General features: G+C 40.7%; 1 protein-coding gene across 5 annotated transcripts in view; it reads right to left on the minus strand.

The window, feature by feature from the left end:
• KMT2E (lysine methyltransferase 2E (inactive)) overlaps positions 1–19,953 on the minus strand; it is a 197,802-nt gene that overhangs the window by 133,539 nt on the left and 44,310 nt on the right. For 3 of the 5 annotated variants that reach the window (XM_069765101.1, XM_069765100.1, XM_069765097.1), the window contains exons 3-7: positions 17,782–17,896; positions 13,203–13,426; positions 7,063–7,143; positions 4,062–4,120; positions 615–668 (exon numbers count right to left, since the gene is read on the minus strand). In XM_069765101.1, coding sequence (XP_069621202.1) covers positions 615–668; positions 4,062–4,120; positions 7,063–7,143; positions 13,203–13,426; positions 17,782–17,896 — 533 coding nt within the window. The remainder of the gene's footprint in view (positions 1–614; positions 669–4,061; positions 4,121–7,062; positions 7,144–13,202; positions 13,427–17,781; positions 17,897–19,953) is intronic. The other 2 variants (XM_069765102.1, XM_069765099.1) reach the window with 1 other exon arrangement.

Genomic DNA, 19,953 nt, shown 5'->3' on the forward strand with positions numbered 1-19,953 from the left:
ATATATATATATATATATATATATATATATATATATATATATATATATATATATATATATATAACGGAACAGCATCAAATACTACCTTAAAAAATGTGCAAAGCTTCCCAAACCACTGTTCAAGGTGGTTCTAAATATAAAGATGAATAAAGGAAAACGGCACTACTCAAATGAAAAAAAAGTGGACTTTAATGCCCAAACGGCGTGACAACGTTTCCGATGTAATATCCTTTCTCAAGGATAGGAAGGTTGGCTTGAGAAAGGATATTACATCCGAAACTTTGCCACGCCGTTTGGGCATTAAAGTCCACTTTTTTTCATTTGAGTAGTGCGGTTTTCCTTTTTTCATCTATATCTATTTTTTTTTTTTTCTACACCATTTACATATAATAAGGCACAAAGGGAATTTGTTCATGTCCATTAACTGCAAATGTTAGTATGACAAACCAAGTATACACAGAATGTTTAAGTGAAATAAACAGGAGGAAAATGTAATCCCCTACTTCCAAAGAAAATGAGACTTAAATAGGAATCTTGAGAAATTAAGAGGTAAAGGCCATTAGGAGAAACTGAGCAGTTAGGGAATGGGGTGTCACATTTGAAATGGTACCTACCAGATAAAAGGCTTCCGTTGTTGCCTCTACCATTGTAGCAGGTTTGAAGATCATCTGCATTAGAGTCACAAAAGTTATAGCCCAAAAGGTATGTGGCACTCAGTAAATAACATTATAAGTGAAGTAACACTCTTTGCCTCCGAGCATGACCAGATTAATCTGTTCACATAATGGCAAAGAAAGTATTGCCTCTCCTTAATAGGCTTCACCATTGTCCCAGCTATGAAGATGATCTATGTCGGTCATAAGTTACACACCAACCTTGCTAAGTTCTACTTAAAGGGAGCCAGTCACATTTTATGCCGCTTTCTCTGCAAGCACTATGGAGTAGTAATAGACACATTTTAGTATGTTTTATATGTACGAACATGATACATTGGCCACAGCCACATTTTTGTTATAGTGTGCTGAGAGGCAGGATTTTGGCATACTGAACAGCTATACCTCCACCACTGAAATTGCTATCTTCCAACAGCATTGGAAGAAATCGATAAAATCAGCAATGCGTGGGTGAGGAAGCCTGAAGTTTATGAGTGCCACATGAGTGCAGCATGCTGCAACTAAAGAAAAAAAATTCAGTTAACTAAAACTATAGTATATTCATTCAAAATCTGGCAAAACTATAGTATATTCATTCAAAATCTGGCAAAGATTTATAAGGCTGTGTGCACACATTCCTGATTTTTCGCTATAAAAAGGTGAAAAAAAACCGCATCCATTAAGCATCCTATTAATAGAATGCAATCCGCAATTTCTGTGTATATGTTGCTTTTTATTCTGCAAAAAAAAAAAAAAAAAATGCAGCATGTTTATTAATTTTGCGGATTTTTTGTGGTTTTCCCGCTATTTAATGCATTGGGAAGCTCCGGAAAAAAACGTGAAAAATCCGCACAAAAAATGCACGCCGATTTCCTGCAAAAAAAAGTCCGGTATTGTTCAGGAAATTTCTGCAAAGAATCCTGACGTGTGCACATAGCCTAAAGGTAAATGTGTCAGAATTGTAGTTAGGAGTTTAAAAAACAAAACATAAAAAAACAGCTTTTATGACACTTTTTAGATACTTTGTGTCTTGGTTAACAAGGAGGCCTTATTGAAATAGGGAATGACTTATCAGGGAGCGGGTGAGGTCTAACACGTGACAAAATATCAGAATTGTGGTACACATTTCTGACACCAAGTCAGTCAACTAAAGGATGGTGTAAACTTAGACTCCATTGCCTGAAAATTAAAAAGATTTATAGTATGTACTGCTAACATAAATTACACAGTTCTAAAATGCTCATATCTAAAATTTGCTTTAAGAATCAGACCATATTCACTGTTAAAATGTGTTTTCCACTACTGAATGCTGCTCTCAGAGACTAAGGCATGAATTGGGTGACAAGTTCCCTTTAAAAAGTTTGTCTCATAATAGACATTGGCTGCTTTGCTCTACAAAATGGCACGCAGCACCAAGACCTCTACTCATAAGGGTATGTGCACACGTAGGAAACATGGTGCAGCATATTCTGCACAAAATCCGCATCTCCTGGCAGAAAACGCAGCTGCGGATTTGCAGCGGTTTTTATGCGGATTTTGTGCGGTTTTGCCGCTGAATTGATGCGGATTTTCTTCAGTTTTTGCCACTGCGGATTTCTATCATGGAGGGGTGCAGAAACGCTGCAGATCCGCACAAAAGAAGTGACATGCACTTCTTTTAAATCCTCAGCAATTCCGCACTGATTTTTCTGCACCATCTGCACAACTCTTTTTTTTTTTTTTTTACATTGATTTACATGGTACTGTAAATCACAGTGCGGATCTGCAGCGTTTCTGCGCGGAAACATCCGCTGCGGATCCGCAGGAAAACCGCATCGTGTGCACATAGCCTAAGACATTGCATACCTTAGTAATATGCCACCAATGTCTACCAAGAGACAGTGCTCTTAAAAAGGAGTATTAACCAGTAACTGCCATTGTAAATAAACTAGAATAGACATCCTAATGTATATTTGGTCAATAAGCCTTTGCGATGATCCACTGAGAACATTAGATTATCCGCAGCAATGTTTTAATTTTATGTTAGAGAAGAAATCAAGTTGCCTCACCTAGTTTCACAAAAGTCTTACTTCAACTCAATAACACTAATTTCCAGAGACCGCTGTGACTGTTGTATTTCATAGAAAATGTAATACATGCGATACATTTTAAAGAAAAACACCAATATTGAATGAAATTTTGTGTTCTAGCTATCCAAAAATCCTTCTAACTCAATTATCCTTTGGCAAGTAGATGCAAAAAAAAAAAAGGTACTTTGTAACATTGTAGGATAGCAGCAAGTAGTGTTTTAACCGGTTCAAGAAAGGCGATTTTTCACTTCAGCTTTCTGTTCTTTCAAGTAAAAATAAATACCTTTTTATTTTTCCATTGTCAGTCATTATGAGGGCTGGTTTTGTAAGATACCTTGTACTTTTGAATGACATTTTACCATATATTGTAGTAAAAACTGGAAAAAATCCCGATGGTGACGAATGGTGCAATGCAAAAGAAAAAAAAACAAAACACTTTTTTACTTTTGTTTTTACAGCATTCATTGTGCTGTAAATGACCTGCCAATATGATTCTCCAGGTCAGTAGATTATGGCAAAAACAAATCAAAATGTATTTTATATTTTAGCGGTTACATTGTTTTTATTTTGCTATAAAGAATGTTCATGTTGTAGTTTGAGACCTTTTAACTATTTTTCCATCAATAGATCCATATGAATGATTAGTTGGCTCAGTAAGCAAAAAAAATTATTAATACAATTTTGGGGTACGTGCGGTATTTTGACTGCATTACAGTAAGAATGGTGATTGAGAAACGGAAATGATGGAGTTTCAATTTTTCTATACTGTATTTATTTTACAGTTTAAATATTTTTAGATTTTGAGAGATTAAACTTTTACGGGACAATGTTTATTTTATTTGTTTTGAAGAAAAAGGTGAGCAATTTAAACTTAAGATTTTTTACTTTAACACCTGAATTTTCACTCCGTTTATAATGCTACACTACTGTATTGAAGTATGATGGATGTATGTATGCATGCATGCATGCATGCATGAATGAATGAATGAATGAATGAATGCAAGTAAATACATACAGCAATTTGCAAGCCAGTGCAAGGCCAGTTTCAAAAACCTGTGTTTCAGTACCTGGATCATGATGCATGGGAGGCCATGGATCTCTTGACTCAAACTAGCTGGCATATAAAAGCTGCCGAGTTCAGGTCAGAAGAGCCAAGACCAGTCTGGAAATCCTGATCTGTACACAGACAGTGAAAAATAGTAATATGAATGCAGCCCCAATGTGTAGACTAGCAGTCTTCCTAACTTCATATAAGGACGTTCTTAAGAAAGGAATAGTAAATTATTTACACCTTTTCAAAATGTCCACATCTTTCATAATTCAAACCTACTTTACCTACCTGACAAATGTTCTCGTTTTCTTTGTTGGAGCAATATTGCCCTCTCTCTGTCAAGAGCTCTGCAAAAAAAATAAAAAATAGTGTAAGATATTACATACACAATCTTATGAAAATAAACCCATCATCCAGGCCCTATACATTAGAAAGCGGTCAGTCAAATTCTTACTTGGCCAACAGCTTTCTTTCCAACAACTCCATACCATTTTCCACAGGAACAAACTGGGTAGGCAGTTGAAATCCAATCAGGCGATTGTTACCTCCAGACAACACATGCTGTGGGGGAAGAGTCAGCAGGCCCCCTTAAACATTGAAATCAACAGGTGTGGCCAATAGTTATCTATGTAGATGGCCAGGTTAAGAAGTGAATTAAGATTGACCGCAGTCTGACAGTTTCTCCGATTCAATTTACACACAAAAAAAACAGGAAACATTTGTGGAATTGACCTCCTACCAAGTTATAAACAGATCTCAGTAGCTCTGCTGACATCACATAGTGGACGATTTTCATTTTTCCTCTTCTTATTAGTCATAAGTTTAATTTGTTCGTCAACAAAGCCACATGAGAGTTTTCTTTTCTTTCTTATACAGACCGAGTTATAGTTTTGAACGACACCACTGATTTAAATATTTAATATACTGACAAACTTAAAATTTCAAGGTGCGGTAAAATGGCATAAAAAAGCAAGCCTCAAATTCCAACTTTTTTGTAGGAAATTTGTCAATTACCGTATATAACGAAAATTCTGACACTATAGTTTTTCTTATTGCTTGATTTTATGGATTAAATAATTGTATATTTTGATAAGTTGGACCATTGCGGGCATGGTTATACCAATTAATATGCATCTTTATATCTATATTATGGGGAAAAGGTAGCGGTTTTAAAAATGATAAAATATTTTATATACACATACGGTACACTATAGGCTGGCCTTCATACTGATACCGACATCTTACATAGCGCTGTGATTGACAGTGGCATTTAAGTGGTTAACAGCAGCGGTTGGAGTGATCACTGCCACTATATGTAAATCAGATGCCCACTCCATTCACGCACTTCTGCTGCATGACAAAATGATATGTCAACTAGCAGGAACTGGGTTAAAACAGGAATGCGGTGTGCTAATTCTATCTGAAAAATGGCATTTACCAAAAAAGCAAATACGGTATTTTTCAGACTATAAGATGCACCGGAACTTAAGACGCACCCCTAATTTTCTGAAGAAAAATAGGGAATAAAATTAATGCGTCCAATGAAGGTCCATCTTACAGTCCGAATTCAGCTTAGCAGAAAAATGGCCGCCGAAGGCGGAGCATGCGCAGAATGAGATCTCGACACAGATCTCGTCTCCCGAGATCTCAATCTACACATGCGCCTACCTCCGGCAACCATTTTCCTGGAGGCCAACGCATAACAGAAATGGAAAGTGCGGGGTCTCCGGGCTTTCACAAAATGTCGGCGGAGCCCTCGTACCACCGAAACTACTGTGCCTGGGATGGATGTGTGGGGGTTCTGGGATTTCACAAAATGTTACCTGAGCCCCAGCACCACCGAGCATCTCCGAAACTGCCGCACATTTGGGATGAGACTCATGGCAAGTACATCCGGAATATAAGATGCACCCCCATATTCCTCCAAAAAAAAATTTTTTTTGGGGGGGGGGAGGGGAAGGAAGCGCATCTTATAGTCGGAAAAATACGGTACATTCTAGTCCTCATAGTTCCAGCTCACCATCAGGAATATAGTAGGTAGGGACCGGTGTAGAGTGTCACAACTCCAGCAAAAAAAAAAAAAATAGTATAATATGGACTAGTCTGACTGAAGCAGCAGCAGGTTAGAAAGGGAGCCTAGCTTTAGAGACAGAGCCAGTTATGAAACTGGGAGACAGAAGACAGTTAAATCCCACCCGAAATCATATTCTCTGCCTTGGGGTATTTTATTAAACCTATATCCTTAGGAATGTATTCGCTACATTTCTGTATTTCACTTGAAAGGAACCTGTACACACATGGGAGAGACCTACCAACCGAAGCAGTGAAGGAGGCAGTCAACTGGAGTCTCATTTCCCCCTATAAACTCTGGCCAGCTATTAAAACCATGTTGTATCCTTTTAAACCCTGCAGGAATTAAAGGGACTATCACCTCCTCCAGCCGTTAGAAACTTAAAGAGCCACCTTGTGCAGCAGTAATGCAGCATTCTGACAAAGTGGCTCTTTTAGTTATTGGTGCAGTTAAAGCTAAAATAAAGCGTTTTACAATTTCGCCAAAATGCCTGTCTTTAGACAGGGAGGCAGGTCTTAACCCCCCTGCTGCAAACGCCACACTTCAGTCACTCAACTCTTCTTTGGCGCCGGGCGCCGCCCCCTCCGCGCTGTTTTCCAATCAAATCCGGTGCCTGCGCTGTTTAGTACTGGCTGGGCCGCCCTGCCTGTAAATCCCAGCCCCGCACTGTGCATAATGCATAACACACTGCGGGGCTGGGATTCACAGGCAGGGCGGCCACACAGGCGCAGTCTGCAAGACTGCATCTGAGGTCAGACGGGCAGCGCTCACTGCGCCTGCCCCAGCCAGTACTAAACAGCGCAGGCGCCGGATTTGATTGGAAAACAGTGCGGAGGGGGCGGCGCCTGGCGCCGAAGAAGATTTGAGTGACTGAAGTGTGGCGTTTGCAGCAGGGGGGTTAAGACCTGCCTCCCTGTCTAAAGACAGGTATTTTGGCGAAATTATAAAATGCTTTATTTTGGCTTTAACTGCACCAATAACTAAAAGAGCCACCTTGTCAGAATGCAGCATTACTGCTGCACAAGGTGGCTCTTTTAGTTTTTAACGGCTGGAGGGGGTGACAGAGTCGCTTTAAGAGAAAAATATACCTGGCTGCAATCATGCAACCATTCTCTGATTCATGCTGACTGTTTGGGAAGCATAAATGACTAACAGGTTCCCTTTAATCAGGAACAGTGTTAATATAAATAATGAACCAAAATGAAAAGTGAATCTTACCTAGGCTGACAACGCTCACACAAGTAGATGTCTGGAATATTTTGCCTGTCAATACCCATGCAATCTATATGCTGCCAGACACTGGAAAAAATTAAGTAAATGAATAAAGGATGTTTTAGTATGAACAAATAACCAGAAATATGCTCTAAAGAGTTGTTTAGAAGTACTCAACTTTTTGGATTTTTGGACAAAGATCATTTAAAATGGAATCTGACAGCAGGTTTTTGCTACCTCATTGAGAGCATCATCATGTAGGCATATGAGACCCTGAACCCAACAATGCGTCACTTAGCTTACCAGGTTGCAGCTGTTCAGACGGATTTTAGATTTAGCAATCCAGCAAAACTGAGAAAGCTAGCAACGCCCACAATCTCTATAGAAAGTGAGGCAATTATTACAGAAGGGGATGGGTCACACAAGATCAGCTAATCACAGCAATGTTAATCACAAGGTGTTTAAACCTTCAGTCTAATTAAACACCATATAGACGTGACCTCATTGAGTTCAATGTTTTAACCCCTATCTCATGCTGTCCTCAGATTACCGTATACACTCTAGTATAAGCCGAGAATTTCAGCCCATTTTTTAGGCTGAAATTGCCCCTCTCGGCTTATACTCTAGTCATACCTAGGAGTCGGCAGGGGAGGGGGAGCAGAGCTGTGTAATAATACTCACCTGCTCCTGGCGAGATCCCTGCACGTTCCTGGTTCTCCGGGTGCCGGCAAATTCTTTCTGTAGTGAGCGGTCACATGGTACCGCTCATTACAGTAATGAATATGGACCCGGCTCCACTCCCATATGGGTGGAGCCGTATATTCATTACTGTAATGAGCAGTACCATGTGACGGCTCACTATAGGAAGCTGCCGGCGCCGGAGAACCAAGGACTGCACCGCATCAGGAGCAGGTGAGTATAACGCAGTGTGCAATATTCACCTGTTCCGCGTTCCACCGATGGCCGCCGCTGTGTCTTCCGCGTCCTCTGCAGTGACGCTCAGGTCAGAGGGCGCGGTGACGTGATTAGTGTGTGTGCCGCCCTCTGCTTGAGCGTCAGTGCACAGGACGGGGGAAGACACAGTGGCGGCCGTCAGTGGAACACGGTGAATATAGCAAGTGCCGGGGGCCTGAGAGGTATGTGATTTTTTTTTAAAAAATTTATTTTTTTTTTTTTAATCGCAGCAACAGCATATGGGGTAAATGTCTGTATGGAGCATCTTATGGGGTCATATGCAGCGTTATATTGGGCAAATATCTGTATGGGGCCATGTGCAGCATTATATGGGGCAAATATCTGTATGGAGCATCTTATGGGGCCATGTGCAGCATTATACGGGGCAAATCTCTCTATGGGGCCATGTGCAGCATTATACGGGCCAAATATCTCTACGGGGCCATGTGCAGCATTATAAGGGGCAAATATCTCTATGGGGCCATGTGCAGCATTATACGGGGCAAATATCTCTATGGGGCCATGTGCAGCATTATACGGGGCAAATATCTCTATGGGGCCATGTGCAGCATTATAAGGGGCAAATATCTCTATGGGGCCATGTGCAGCATTATACGGGGCAAATATCTCTATGGGGCCATGTGCAGCATTATATCGGCCAAATATCTGCATGGGGCCATGTGCAGCATTATATGGGGCAAATATCTGCATGGGGCCATGTGCAGCATTATATGGGGCAAATATCTCTATGGAGCATCTTATGGGGCCATAATCAGCATTTGTGCAGCATTATATGGGGCATATTTTAATATGGAGCATCTTATGGGGCCCATCATGAACTGTATTGCGCATTATATGGGGCTCCTGATTCAATATGGATATTCAAAAACACAAACTACTGATGTCTTAATTAATTTTACTTTTTTTGGTATCTATTTTTATTTTTGAAATTTACCAGTAGCTGCTGCATTTCCCACCCTAGGCTTATAGTCGAGTCATCAAGTTTTCCCAGTTTTTTGTGGCAAAATTAGGGGTCTCTGCTTATACTCGGGTTAGCTTATACGGTACATAGCAAAAACCTACTAACAAACAGATTCCCTTTAAAAATAACAACTTGACAAGCAAAGTCCACTTAAACTACAGGGACATTACAAAATTGTACTGACAGGTTTCCTTTAATGTAAAGCATTGTAATAGCACTGTAATACAGATTAAATTGAAATCTTTGGTGAAGAAATCAGCTTTGTAGTTTTTTTTTGTTTTTTTTATAATAACCATTTGAAGTTTTCTGCCATTTAGATTTTGGTGCACAGGGGCCGGACTGTGCAAGTGGACTTCACCATCTGTCATTCCCAAGCCACTCTTCCTGCCTTCACTCTATGAATAACGACGGGTCACTGCTTTCTCGGTGACAGGTCTCCTCTAAACAGAGGCATCAGGCAGATCATCAGACAGAGAGAAGGCAAAATGCACAGAAATCCATTTACCAGAAAACTTCAAAAGGTGATTAAAGAACAACAAAGCGGGTTTCCTCACCAAAAGTATCCATTTAATTAGCATAACAGTACCATTACAGCAATGGCTTTACCTTAGGGTACCGTCACACAGTGCAATTTTGATCGCTACGACGGCACGATTCGTGACGTTCGAGCGATATAGTTACGATATCGCAGTGTCTGACACGCTCCTGCGATCAGGGACCCCGCTGAGAATCGTACGTCGTAGCAGATCGTTTCAAACTTTCTTTCGTCGTCTAGTGTCCCGCTGTGGCGGCATGATCGCATGGTGTAACAGATATTGTATACGATGTGCGCATAGTAACCAACGGCTTCTATATCGCACATACGTCATGAAATTATCGCTCCAGCGTCGTACATTGCAAAGTGTGACAGCAGTCTACGACGCTGGAGCGATATTGTTACGATGCTGGAGCGTCACGGATCGTACCGTCGTAGCGATCAAAATGCCACTGTGTGACGGTACCCTTACATTACAAAACTCTGCTGACAGTTTCTCTTTAAAGAATGGCTTTGGCAACAGTTCACACAAGAGTATAAGAAAATTGTCCAAATGTCAGATGGAATAAATGTGTGATTTTTATCTTAACTTTCATCCATGTGCGATCTGAAGGACATCAATTTTTATACAACAGTAATTAAAATCTACAATATCAAATACAGTTTTCAAGTTAAATAATTTTACTGCATCATTAAAAAACAGAGCTATACAGTTATCCCATATGGAATCAGCTTTTTTGCGCATCTTTAATAGGCAACATACAGAGAAAAAAAAACTTGTCAATGTTGTGATTTGAAAAGCAGATTTGGTCAATGAATAAAAATGCACATGTGAAAAGCCCTATTGAATAGCATTGGACCGAGTTGTCAATTTTGTAACAGCACATGGACTGAAAATCTGGTATTGTAAACTTGGTCTAGGTGGTATTCATATATCAAAAACAGACTAATTTTCCTCTAGTATGTCCCAATCTTATTCCTCCATTTTTAAAATTTAACCGTGTTACCTTTGTGGACAAGTTTTTTTTTCATGGAATTGCATGAAATTGGGTCTACACTTTTTTTTTTTTGCAATTGCCCACATATCTTTAACTAATGCGTTGGGTACATTATATTGTAGCACGTATCATATAAATATGACAGGTTGTTATATGATTATTAGTAGTGCAGCTTTCCTCGCACACTGCACAGCTCTCCAGTTTTTATTTAATTCCTGCCGATGAAGGAGCATGTGACCAGACATGTCCATCAATCTCCAATTTCCAATAGAAAAGCAGTTCTTATGTAAGGTTTGCAATTGAACAAGACTGATTCACAGGTCTGGTCACATGCTCCTCCACCAGAAGCCACTGTATGGACTGGAGAACTGTGCAGTCTGAGGAAAGCTGTCATATCAACACATCTGGTAAAATGAAGATAATATAATCAACCCTATAAACTCATTCTGCAGCCAGCAATAGACTGTGGAATACAGTGGCTATAAGAGGCAAACAGTACAATTTTTTTAATGCACCACAATTGCAAAAACAATTTTTTTTAGCATCAATTGCATACATCTAAAAAGAAAAAAAAAGTTGCCAAAGGTGGACAACCCCTTTAGAAGGTTTTATCCCCTCAATACTGGAAGTTTTCAGTTTTTGCACTTGTGTTTACTGACCTTCTAAAAGCCACAACTTTTTTTTCATTCTTCCATTAGGGACTTTAAAGGGGAAAAAGTTATAGTTCACATTTTACTTTACCATGTAATCTACTGTAAACAAGAGAAAACTAATTCCCAGATGTAGCAAATTAGTAAAAAATAAAATAAAATGGAATTTGCCATTGTTCCTTGGGTTTTAATTTTTACAGCATTCATAATGCAGAAATTAAAAGATCTGGCAGAATCATTCAGGTCCGTACAGTTATAGATACCAAAGATTTTTATATTTTTGTTAATAAAGAAAAAAAAAATTAAAACAAAGGTTTGCGTTGCCATTGTTTTTTGAGACCCGTAACTTTTTAATTTTCCCATTGATGAAGATGTGTAAGGGCTTGTATTTTTTGTGCGCGGAGCTTAAATTATTCCCAATACTATATTGAAAAATGATAGTACACACAACAAAAACCTGGGGTGTGAATGCAGCATTTGAGTGTTTATTGTCAAATCATATTAAACACACTAATTTGAAGATCTGCAGTAAGTTAAGAATACAAAGAACTGTTCGATATGTCTCGTAAGTGACGTGAAGAAAATGTACGGTATGTCACAGCTTCTTAAAGTCTGTTATATTTTAAGCATTCATCTTAGGCTACGTTCACATTAGCGTCTTTGGGCGCAGCGTCGGCGACGGATACCGACGCATGCGTCATGTGCCCCTATCTTTAACATGGGGGGTGCATGGACATGCGCCGGTATGCGTTGTCAAGCGTTGTACGACGCATGCGTCATTTGGGCGCACCAGACAGGGTGCGGCCGACGCTACATGTTGCATTTTTCCTGCGACAAGTTTCCGGTAAACAACGCATGCAACGCACTTGCGTCGTAAATGCGCCAAAAAAAACAAATTAGTGTCTATGTAAAACGCATAGGGCACAGGTGCCTGCGTTGACCGACGCATGCGCCTTTTGAGTAAAAAACAAGTGATGAAGTGTCTAGACAGTGACAAGACCATAAGCATTAGCCAAGGCAAAATCCAACTCCATATTCATGTAGATACTCTCCATGGGATGCTCCATCTTGATGCTGGAAACACAAGAAAAATGGGAGGAATTCATCTCTGCAAGGGTATATATACACAAATTCCATTACACCCACCCTCTTCTATCCCATTGGTGGTCTTTCTCTAGTGTCTAGACACTTTTTTGGGCGTTATTTATCTTCAATTGTGTCAAGAATATTAACATGTTAGAACAACGCGTCAAAAAACGCTGCGTTGTGTATGTGGTTTGACATGCGTTTTGGGTTGCGTCGACGACGCTGCGCCCAAAGACGCTAATGTAAATGTAGCTTTAGTGGATTATTTTATGCTTATTACAAAACTAGATGGAGGCCTGATGCTATCACATCAGGAGGGTGGTAATGTCACGATGGGGGCAGGCATACGGCGCTATTGTTGCCTAATGGCATCCTGTGATAATCTAATGACTTTTGCGCTTGACAACTACGCTTATATGCACTGTTTTTGTCCCAGCGATGCTGTTGCTCTTCAAGAGCTGTTGCTCTTCAAGAGTGAGAGTGTGATGCATACGACGTATAGAGTGAAAGTGTGATGCGTACAACGTATAGAGTGAGTGTGTGATGCGTACGACGTATAGAGAGCGTGTGTGATGCGTACGACGTATAGAGTGAGAGAGTGTGTGATGCGTACGACGTAGAGTCAGAGAGTGTGATGCGTACGACGTATAGAGTCAGAGAGTGTGATGCGTACGACGTATAGAGAGTGTCTGTGATGCGTACGACGTATAGAGTTAGAGAGTGTGTGTGTGTGTGGTGTGACGGTGTTCTGCTGGTGGTACCGTGCAGTTGGTTGGTACCAGCAGCAGTTTCCATATTGAGACACCTATTCACTTGGGTGCCCCAATATGGCGGACGGTGAACTTTCTCAGCTTGTAATTCTGGGACACGGTGACATCTGGACAGAACAAGAAATGAAAACCTTACAAGGCAATTATATAGATAATACCTATCTAGTATACCTGCATTTGTCACAACAGATCATGTATCCATCATCATGGGTAAAACCACAAATACATCGAGTGACATCAGTTCCATAGCTTCCATCTTCTGAAGTGCTGATGGTCGTAGCACTTGACGTCTCGTCAAAATGTGGAGTAGTAAATATGTTCACCTCATGTTTAATAAGAACAGGAGGTGGAGACGCTGGAGGCGTTGGTGGAGGGCGAGCACCATAGTTGTGATCCTGGATTACATATATATATTTTTTTTTTAGAAGAAAAAAAAAATTACATGAAAATGTTAAACTGGTTTAAAATCGTATTACATAAATCAATAGTACACATGAAAACAAACAACTTAAAAATATATCTTAGAGAAATCTGCTTCTCTTCATGGACTGTTCATTTTCAACATTCTCAATTTTCAGGTAAAATCTGTATTCAGTGAAGACAGATTGTTACATTACTGTGACACAGTTGGTGATGCTACTATGTGTACAGGGAAGGAGGCGCAAGAGGCAGAGCTCCCCCTCCACTCTACATAGAATCTTATCAGCAGCAACTGCCATCTGCCAACTCAGTAATGTATGTCTGCCTTCATTGAATACAGATTTTACCTGTAAATTAAGAATGTTGAAAATGAATGAGGAGTCCTGAAGGAGAAAAAAAAAAACTAAATAACTCAGATGTCTCTGATAATACAAAGTTGCTTATTTTCATGTGTACTACCATTAATGAAAAACTTTAAAGAGATGTTACTCCTTCAGCATTGATTGCATAATTATATTGTAAACTAAGAATTCAAGATATTCACATATGCACACAAAAAATGTAGAAACATGCAAAAATTGTAGCAAGAACTGTAAACATTGTACAAAGAACTTGCATTTAATTTGGCACAAATTTATTTTTATTACACTTCGTGATCTTACTTACTACTTCTTTTCAAACCCAATTGGTCTCCCATATAGAATGGGGCATATTTATAAACATTAACGGGGTTATCCAACCTTAGGCTACAAGTCTACAGTCACTATGTGACTACAGACTTGTGCAAGTATACTTCGTAACCGTGAGCAGCAGTTTGCATACTTCCGGCCACATTCCAACTAGACTGTGTCTGGCTTCCCTCAATAAACTAGAATTGAGCGAAGCCACGCCCATCCAATCAGCACGTGATTGCATGTATGCTAATTACATACTTGCGATCACAAGTCCGCCACTCCCTGCACCGGATCACAGCATGCGATGCAAGGATTCCAAAGTCTACAGTCATAAAGTGACTGCAGACTTATCGAAAGGCTGGACAAGCCCTTTGAATGCACCAGAATATTTGTATAATTTGTGCCACATGACTTGCAGCAGCCTCATATATACGGTATGTATTGTAGACACAAAACCTTGTGCGACAAAAGGAGGCTGTGGTCTCGCAAAACAGTTGCCTATTGGAAAGGGGGAATTGCTACAGCACCGTGTGCCAAAATTGTGTCGTACATTTCTGGCACAATGAAAGCCAACTAATAGCTGGGGTAAACAGTCTAGAGTCTTAAAATTAGACAGACTTTTCAAACAGAATGAACCACTTTGAAAAATCTGGTGCACTGTCTGCACTAAGAATTAGACAATATTGATAAATGCACTAGTGTTTTAACCCCTTTGCACCCCCCCAAAGGATGTTTGCACTTTAATGACCAGGCCAAATTTTACAATTCTGACTAATGTCACTTTAGGAGGTAATTCTGGAACGCTTCAACGGATCCCTCTGATTCTGAGATTATTTTTTTTTGTGATATTGCACTTTTCAATAGTGCTAAATGTTTTACGATATGACTTGCGTTTACTTGTTAAAATAAATGAAAATTACAGAATAAGACTTTTTTCCCAAAAACTAGATTTTGTATCATAAATTTAAACAATACAGTGTTGAGGGTATAGGGTTAAAAGCGGAGTATCACGTGGCAAGGAGACATGGGGTTGGGACATAAGCGCGGGCAGTATATATAGATAGGATCAGACCAGAGGAAGTAACCCTGATGAAGAAGGACGCAGTCCTTCGAAACGCATTGGTCAGCCTTTTTGATTCCAGCGCCGCTCCGTAGCCTCGGTGATGTCACACGCAGGCAGGTATTGTCGGCCATTTTTTCCCTCTGCTAGTATCCAGGGACGCCACTGGCCGGGGCTTCCCTGGCTCTTCGCAGCTCCTCTGTACTCTTCCTGTCTTGCTGACTGCAGGAGCACACTCCACCCATTCCTATCCATACGCTCGTATGGAACTCTGTGGTTTACAAGTGGTGACTTACCAAAACTAGGGTAAGTTATTTGCCATATGTGCTTAAGTTTTCTTTCCTACATCCACACCTTGGGCATCAAATCCTTTGCACAGTATCAGATCTTTTAAACGGTATATTTTTTTAGTTGCCTCAACGAGTGGCTTAGCTACATTTAAAGGGACCACACATACGGCATGCCCCTCTCAACTATACCATTGATAGGCTGCTTTTATTATCCTGCTTTAACCCTATACTCTCAAACGGTATAGTTTATTTAAATAACAGCGGCTGAGGGTATTGTTTACTGGTGAGCTCCAGTTTGTTTCAATTTTAGTTTTTGCATCACCAGAGGGCTATAATTTGTCCAGATTTGTGCTGATAAAGTGATGTGACTGCTTGTTTGTTTGTTTTTTGCAGGACTGACGAGTTGACTTTTCATTGGTACCATTTTCGGGCTCAAGACATTAATTGCTCGTTTTCTATTCCGATTTTTGGAAGGTGGCTTTATTCTTTGGGTACAGCCCATTTATAGTGTTTACACGTTTTGGCACTTTTACACAATAAAACTGTAAAAAATACATATCGTAAATATATTTTTGCATCTCTATTCTGAGAGCTATAACTTATTTTTCGGCTGATTTTTTTTATGGGACAAGATGACATTTTCAGCTATACCATTTTTATTTACATTCGTCTTTTTGATCAACTTTTATTCCGTTTTTTGTTTGTAAAAAGTTCACTACAGGGGTTAACCGTTGGGACAGTTTTATAGGTCTGGTCATTTCGGACGTGGGAATACCAAATGTGTATTTTTTTTTTTTTTTTTCATAATCTCTCTTTATAAGTACAATAGTTAATCATTTTGTGATTTTTTTTTACAACGTTCTTTTCACTTTTATTTAGTCCTACTGTGGGACTTTCACTTTCTGAAGTGTGATCACAGTTATAAGGGCACAGCAATGCAGGAGCTTTGCTATAGTTTATAACCTGGTAGTACTGCAGACACAAGTTAGATAGATATGCACTGCACATGATCTAACTAACTTGCTAGTGCCTGGTGACACGGATGTGGTCATGACATTGGGTCACCATAGCGACGATCGGGACCCCACAATAACATTGAAAGGGTGCCGATCCAAGGGCAGAAGGGCTTTCTTCCCTTTGTCTGCTCGCTAAATGCTGCAATCACAGCATTTAGGGGGTTAAAATTGCAGAAGTGCCCTCACCACTCCTGGCAGGTGTCAGCTGTCAGAATCAGTAGACACCTGGCAGCAAAAGTTCACACAGCCCCTGCGAGTGGGTGATAAACGTTGGTTGGTACCAGGCGACCTGGAAGTAAATGTATATTTACTTTAAAAGTGAACCTGTCAGCAGTTTTGGCGGATATAAGATATGGCCATCACCTTTCAAGGATGATATACAGCAGGGGTGTCAAACTGCATTCCTCGAGGGCCGCAAACAGGTCATGTTTTCAGGATTTCCTTGTATTGCACAGGTGATAATTTAATCACCTGCACAGAATAATTCCAGCACCTTGTGCAATGCTAAGAAAATCTTGAAAACACGCATGGTCTGAGGCCCTCGAGGAATGCAGTTTAACACCCCTGATATACAGCATTCTATAATGCGCTATATCTGCCCCCAACCTGATCTGGAAGAGAAGAAAAATAACTTATTGTGCTTATCTATGGGGCGGGGCGGTCCGATGAGCATTGCTCTTCTTGGTCCAGCGCCTCCCTTCTTCTAGCAATGCCGTCCTGCAGATTCTGCAAGGAAAAATCCGCAATGGAATCTGCAACGTGTGCACATACCCTAAAAGTTATTTTTCTTCTCTTCCAGGTTGGGTTGGGGGCATATACACAGCATTATATAGAATGCTGTATATCAGCCCTGAAACGTGATGTCTGTATCTCTCATCAGCCAAACCTAATGACAGGTTCACTTTAAAGTAATCTTGTAGCAGCATATTTGTGCCTGCCTACATTTCTATTTAGCTTGTCCAATAGATTTCTACAAACAGCAACTGTCATCTGATCGCTCAGTGAGAAGATATTGGTTTTTACAGATGGCTGATATATAAAACAGTGAATTGACAGTGAATGTTTAGTCCTAGATGCACTTTTTTAATGATATTACCAAGTTTTTAACTTCACTCATACTACAATTTATAAAAATCCGAATCTAATCATACTGGTTATTCTCAATGGTAAAAACAGCCCATGACCTTAGCAGATAATCAGATAATATGTAAAATACCAAGTCATATTTCCTCAAAGGAGAAAAAAAAAAAAAGAAAAGAAAAATTCAGAGAGTATACGGATAATACTTACCGCATAAGGCAAGCCAATATAACTGTGCGAATGGTGAGAACTGCTGGTATATAAATGGTGTGGATAACTGTTTGACTTTTCAACTACAACAGGACTTGCTTCTACAGATTCTGGACTACATGAAAGAAAAAGCATTACCTTAGTGTTTAGCTTTCCATTTCCAATCTAAATAATAAAATTAAAGTTTGGTTGACTGGGTCAACTGCTTCATTTTTCAACACCAACTTTATTTTAGCAAAATCTCAAAATCAGTAACAGCCTAATACATTATAGTCAGAACAATGCAAAAATATCACAGCAGAATAGAATTACAGCAGTGCCTATAACTTTTACATGGCAGCAGAATGTGAAGAATGTCTAGCTTTTTGGTACATGCAGCATGTATGCAAACGCATGCAAAATCTGGTATATGCCCAGATTTAACTGAGCAAATGGTGATTTTTCTTCAAAAATAGGGATTTTTGTATACTCACCGTAAAATCCTTTTCTCCGAGCCAATCATTGGGGGACACAGGACCATGGGTGTTATGCTGCTGCCACTAGGACAATAAGTAAACACAAAGAATAACTCCTCCCCTGCAGTATACACCCTCTCACTGGGCAATATTCAACCAGTTCGGTAGAAAAGCAGTAGGAGTATTAAACGAAAGACAATTAAAAAAAAAAAAAAACTGTGTCAAACCACAAAGTAACAACAAGCCAAAAGGCTAACAGGGTGAGTGCGGTGTCCCTCAATGATTGGCTCGGAGAAAAGGATTTTACGGTGAGTACACAAAAATCCCTATTTCTCCTACGCCTCATTGGGGGACACAGGACCATGGGACGTCCTAAAACAGTCCTTGGGTGGGGAGCAACATAGCTGCTGTTACCCCATGTACCATAGGCTTACAGCTAAGGTTCTACTGCCGACTGCAGAATGCGCCTGCCAAGTGCAGCATCTGCAGAAGAAAAGGAATGAATGTGGTAATGCTTTGTAAAAGTATGCAGGCTGGACCAAGTCGCAGCTTTGCAGACCTGTTGTGCTGACGCCTGGTGCCGAATGGCCCAAGAGGTGCCCACTGACTGAGTAGAATGGGCGTAATCCCTGCTGGGATAGGAGCACCCTTGACACGATAGGATTCCTGAATAGCCGATCTGATCCACTTGGCTAGAGTAGCCTTGGAAGCAGGAAAACCCTCTGGAAGCACGAACAGGACATCTGACTTGCAGAAGGGAGCTGTCTGTGAGACGTACCATCGAAGAGCCCTAACCACATCAAAAGTGTCAGAGCTTTCTCAACTCGATGGACTGGTGGTGGACAGAATGAAGGCAGAATAATCTCTTCGATGAGGTGAAAAGAAGAGACGACCTTGGGTAGAAAAGAGGGGGGAAGTCTTCAAAACTAACTTATCCAGATGGAAAATCAGAAACGGGGGTAGGCATGAAAGAGCCGCCAACTCCGAAACTCGCCTGATTGACGTAATAGCCACTAGAAAAACCACCTTCCAGGAAAGGAAGGTCAAAGAGACGTCCTGCAATGGCTCGAAAGGGGCCTCCTGAAGAGCTCCAAGGACCAAATTGAGATACCATGGATCCAAAGGCATTTTATAGGGGAGGCGCCACACGGGAAACTCCCTGAATGAACGTCTTAAAAGGTTATCTGGTGGCAATTTTGCGTTGGAAAAGGACTGACAATGCTGACACTTGTCCCTTGAGGGAGCTAAGTGCGAGACCCGAATCTAGTCCTGATTGGAGAAATTCCAATATGGAAGGGGTGGAAAATACCAGGGGGGCGTTGCACCACGCAAAGTTGAGCCAGGTACGGTGATAAATGCGCATGGACAAGGGCTTCCTAGCCCTAATCATGGTTGAGGATACCTCAGGGGAGAATCCAGCCTGGGCTAGAATCCAGGATTCAACGGTCACGCCGTCAAAGACAGGGCCTTGGAGTTGTGGTGGTAAATCGGGCCGTGAGAGAAGATCCATGCGATCTGGAAGCTGCCAGGGGACGTCGGCGACCAGCTGGACCAGTTCCGCGTACCATGCCTGGCGTGGCCAGTCTGGTGCAACTAGGATCACTGGTACCCCCTCTGACCTGATCTTCATGATGACCCTCGGTAGCAGGGGGAGAGGAGGAAAAATGTACGGAAGGCGGAATTGATGCCACGGTAGGACCAAGGCATCTGCTCCGAT

This window comes from Ranitomeya imitator, chromosome 4 (genome assembly GCF_032444005.1).
Source record: "Ranitomeya imitator isolate aRanImi1 chromosome 4, aRanImi1.pri, whole genome shotgun sequence".
NCBI lineage: Eukaryota > Metazoa > Chordata > Amphibia > Anura > Dendrobatidae > Ranitomeya > Ranitomeya imitator.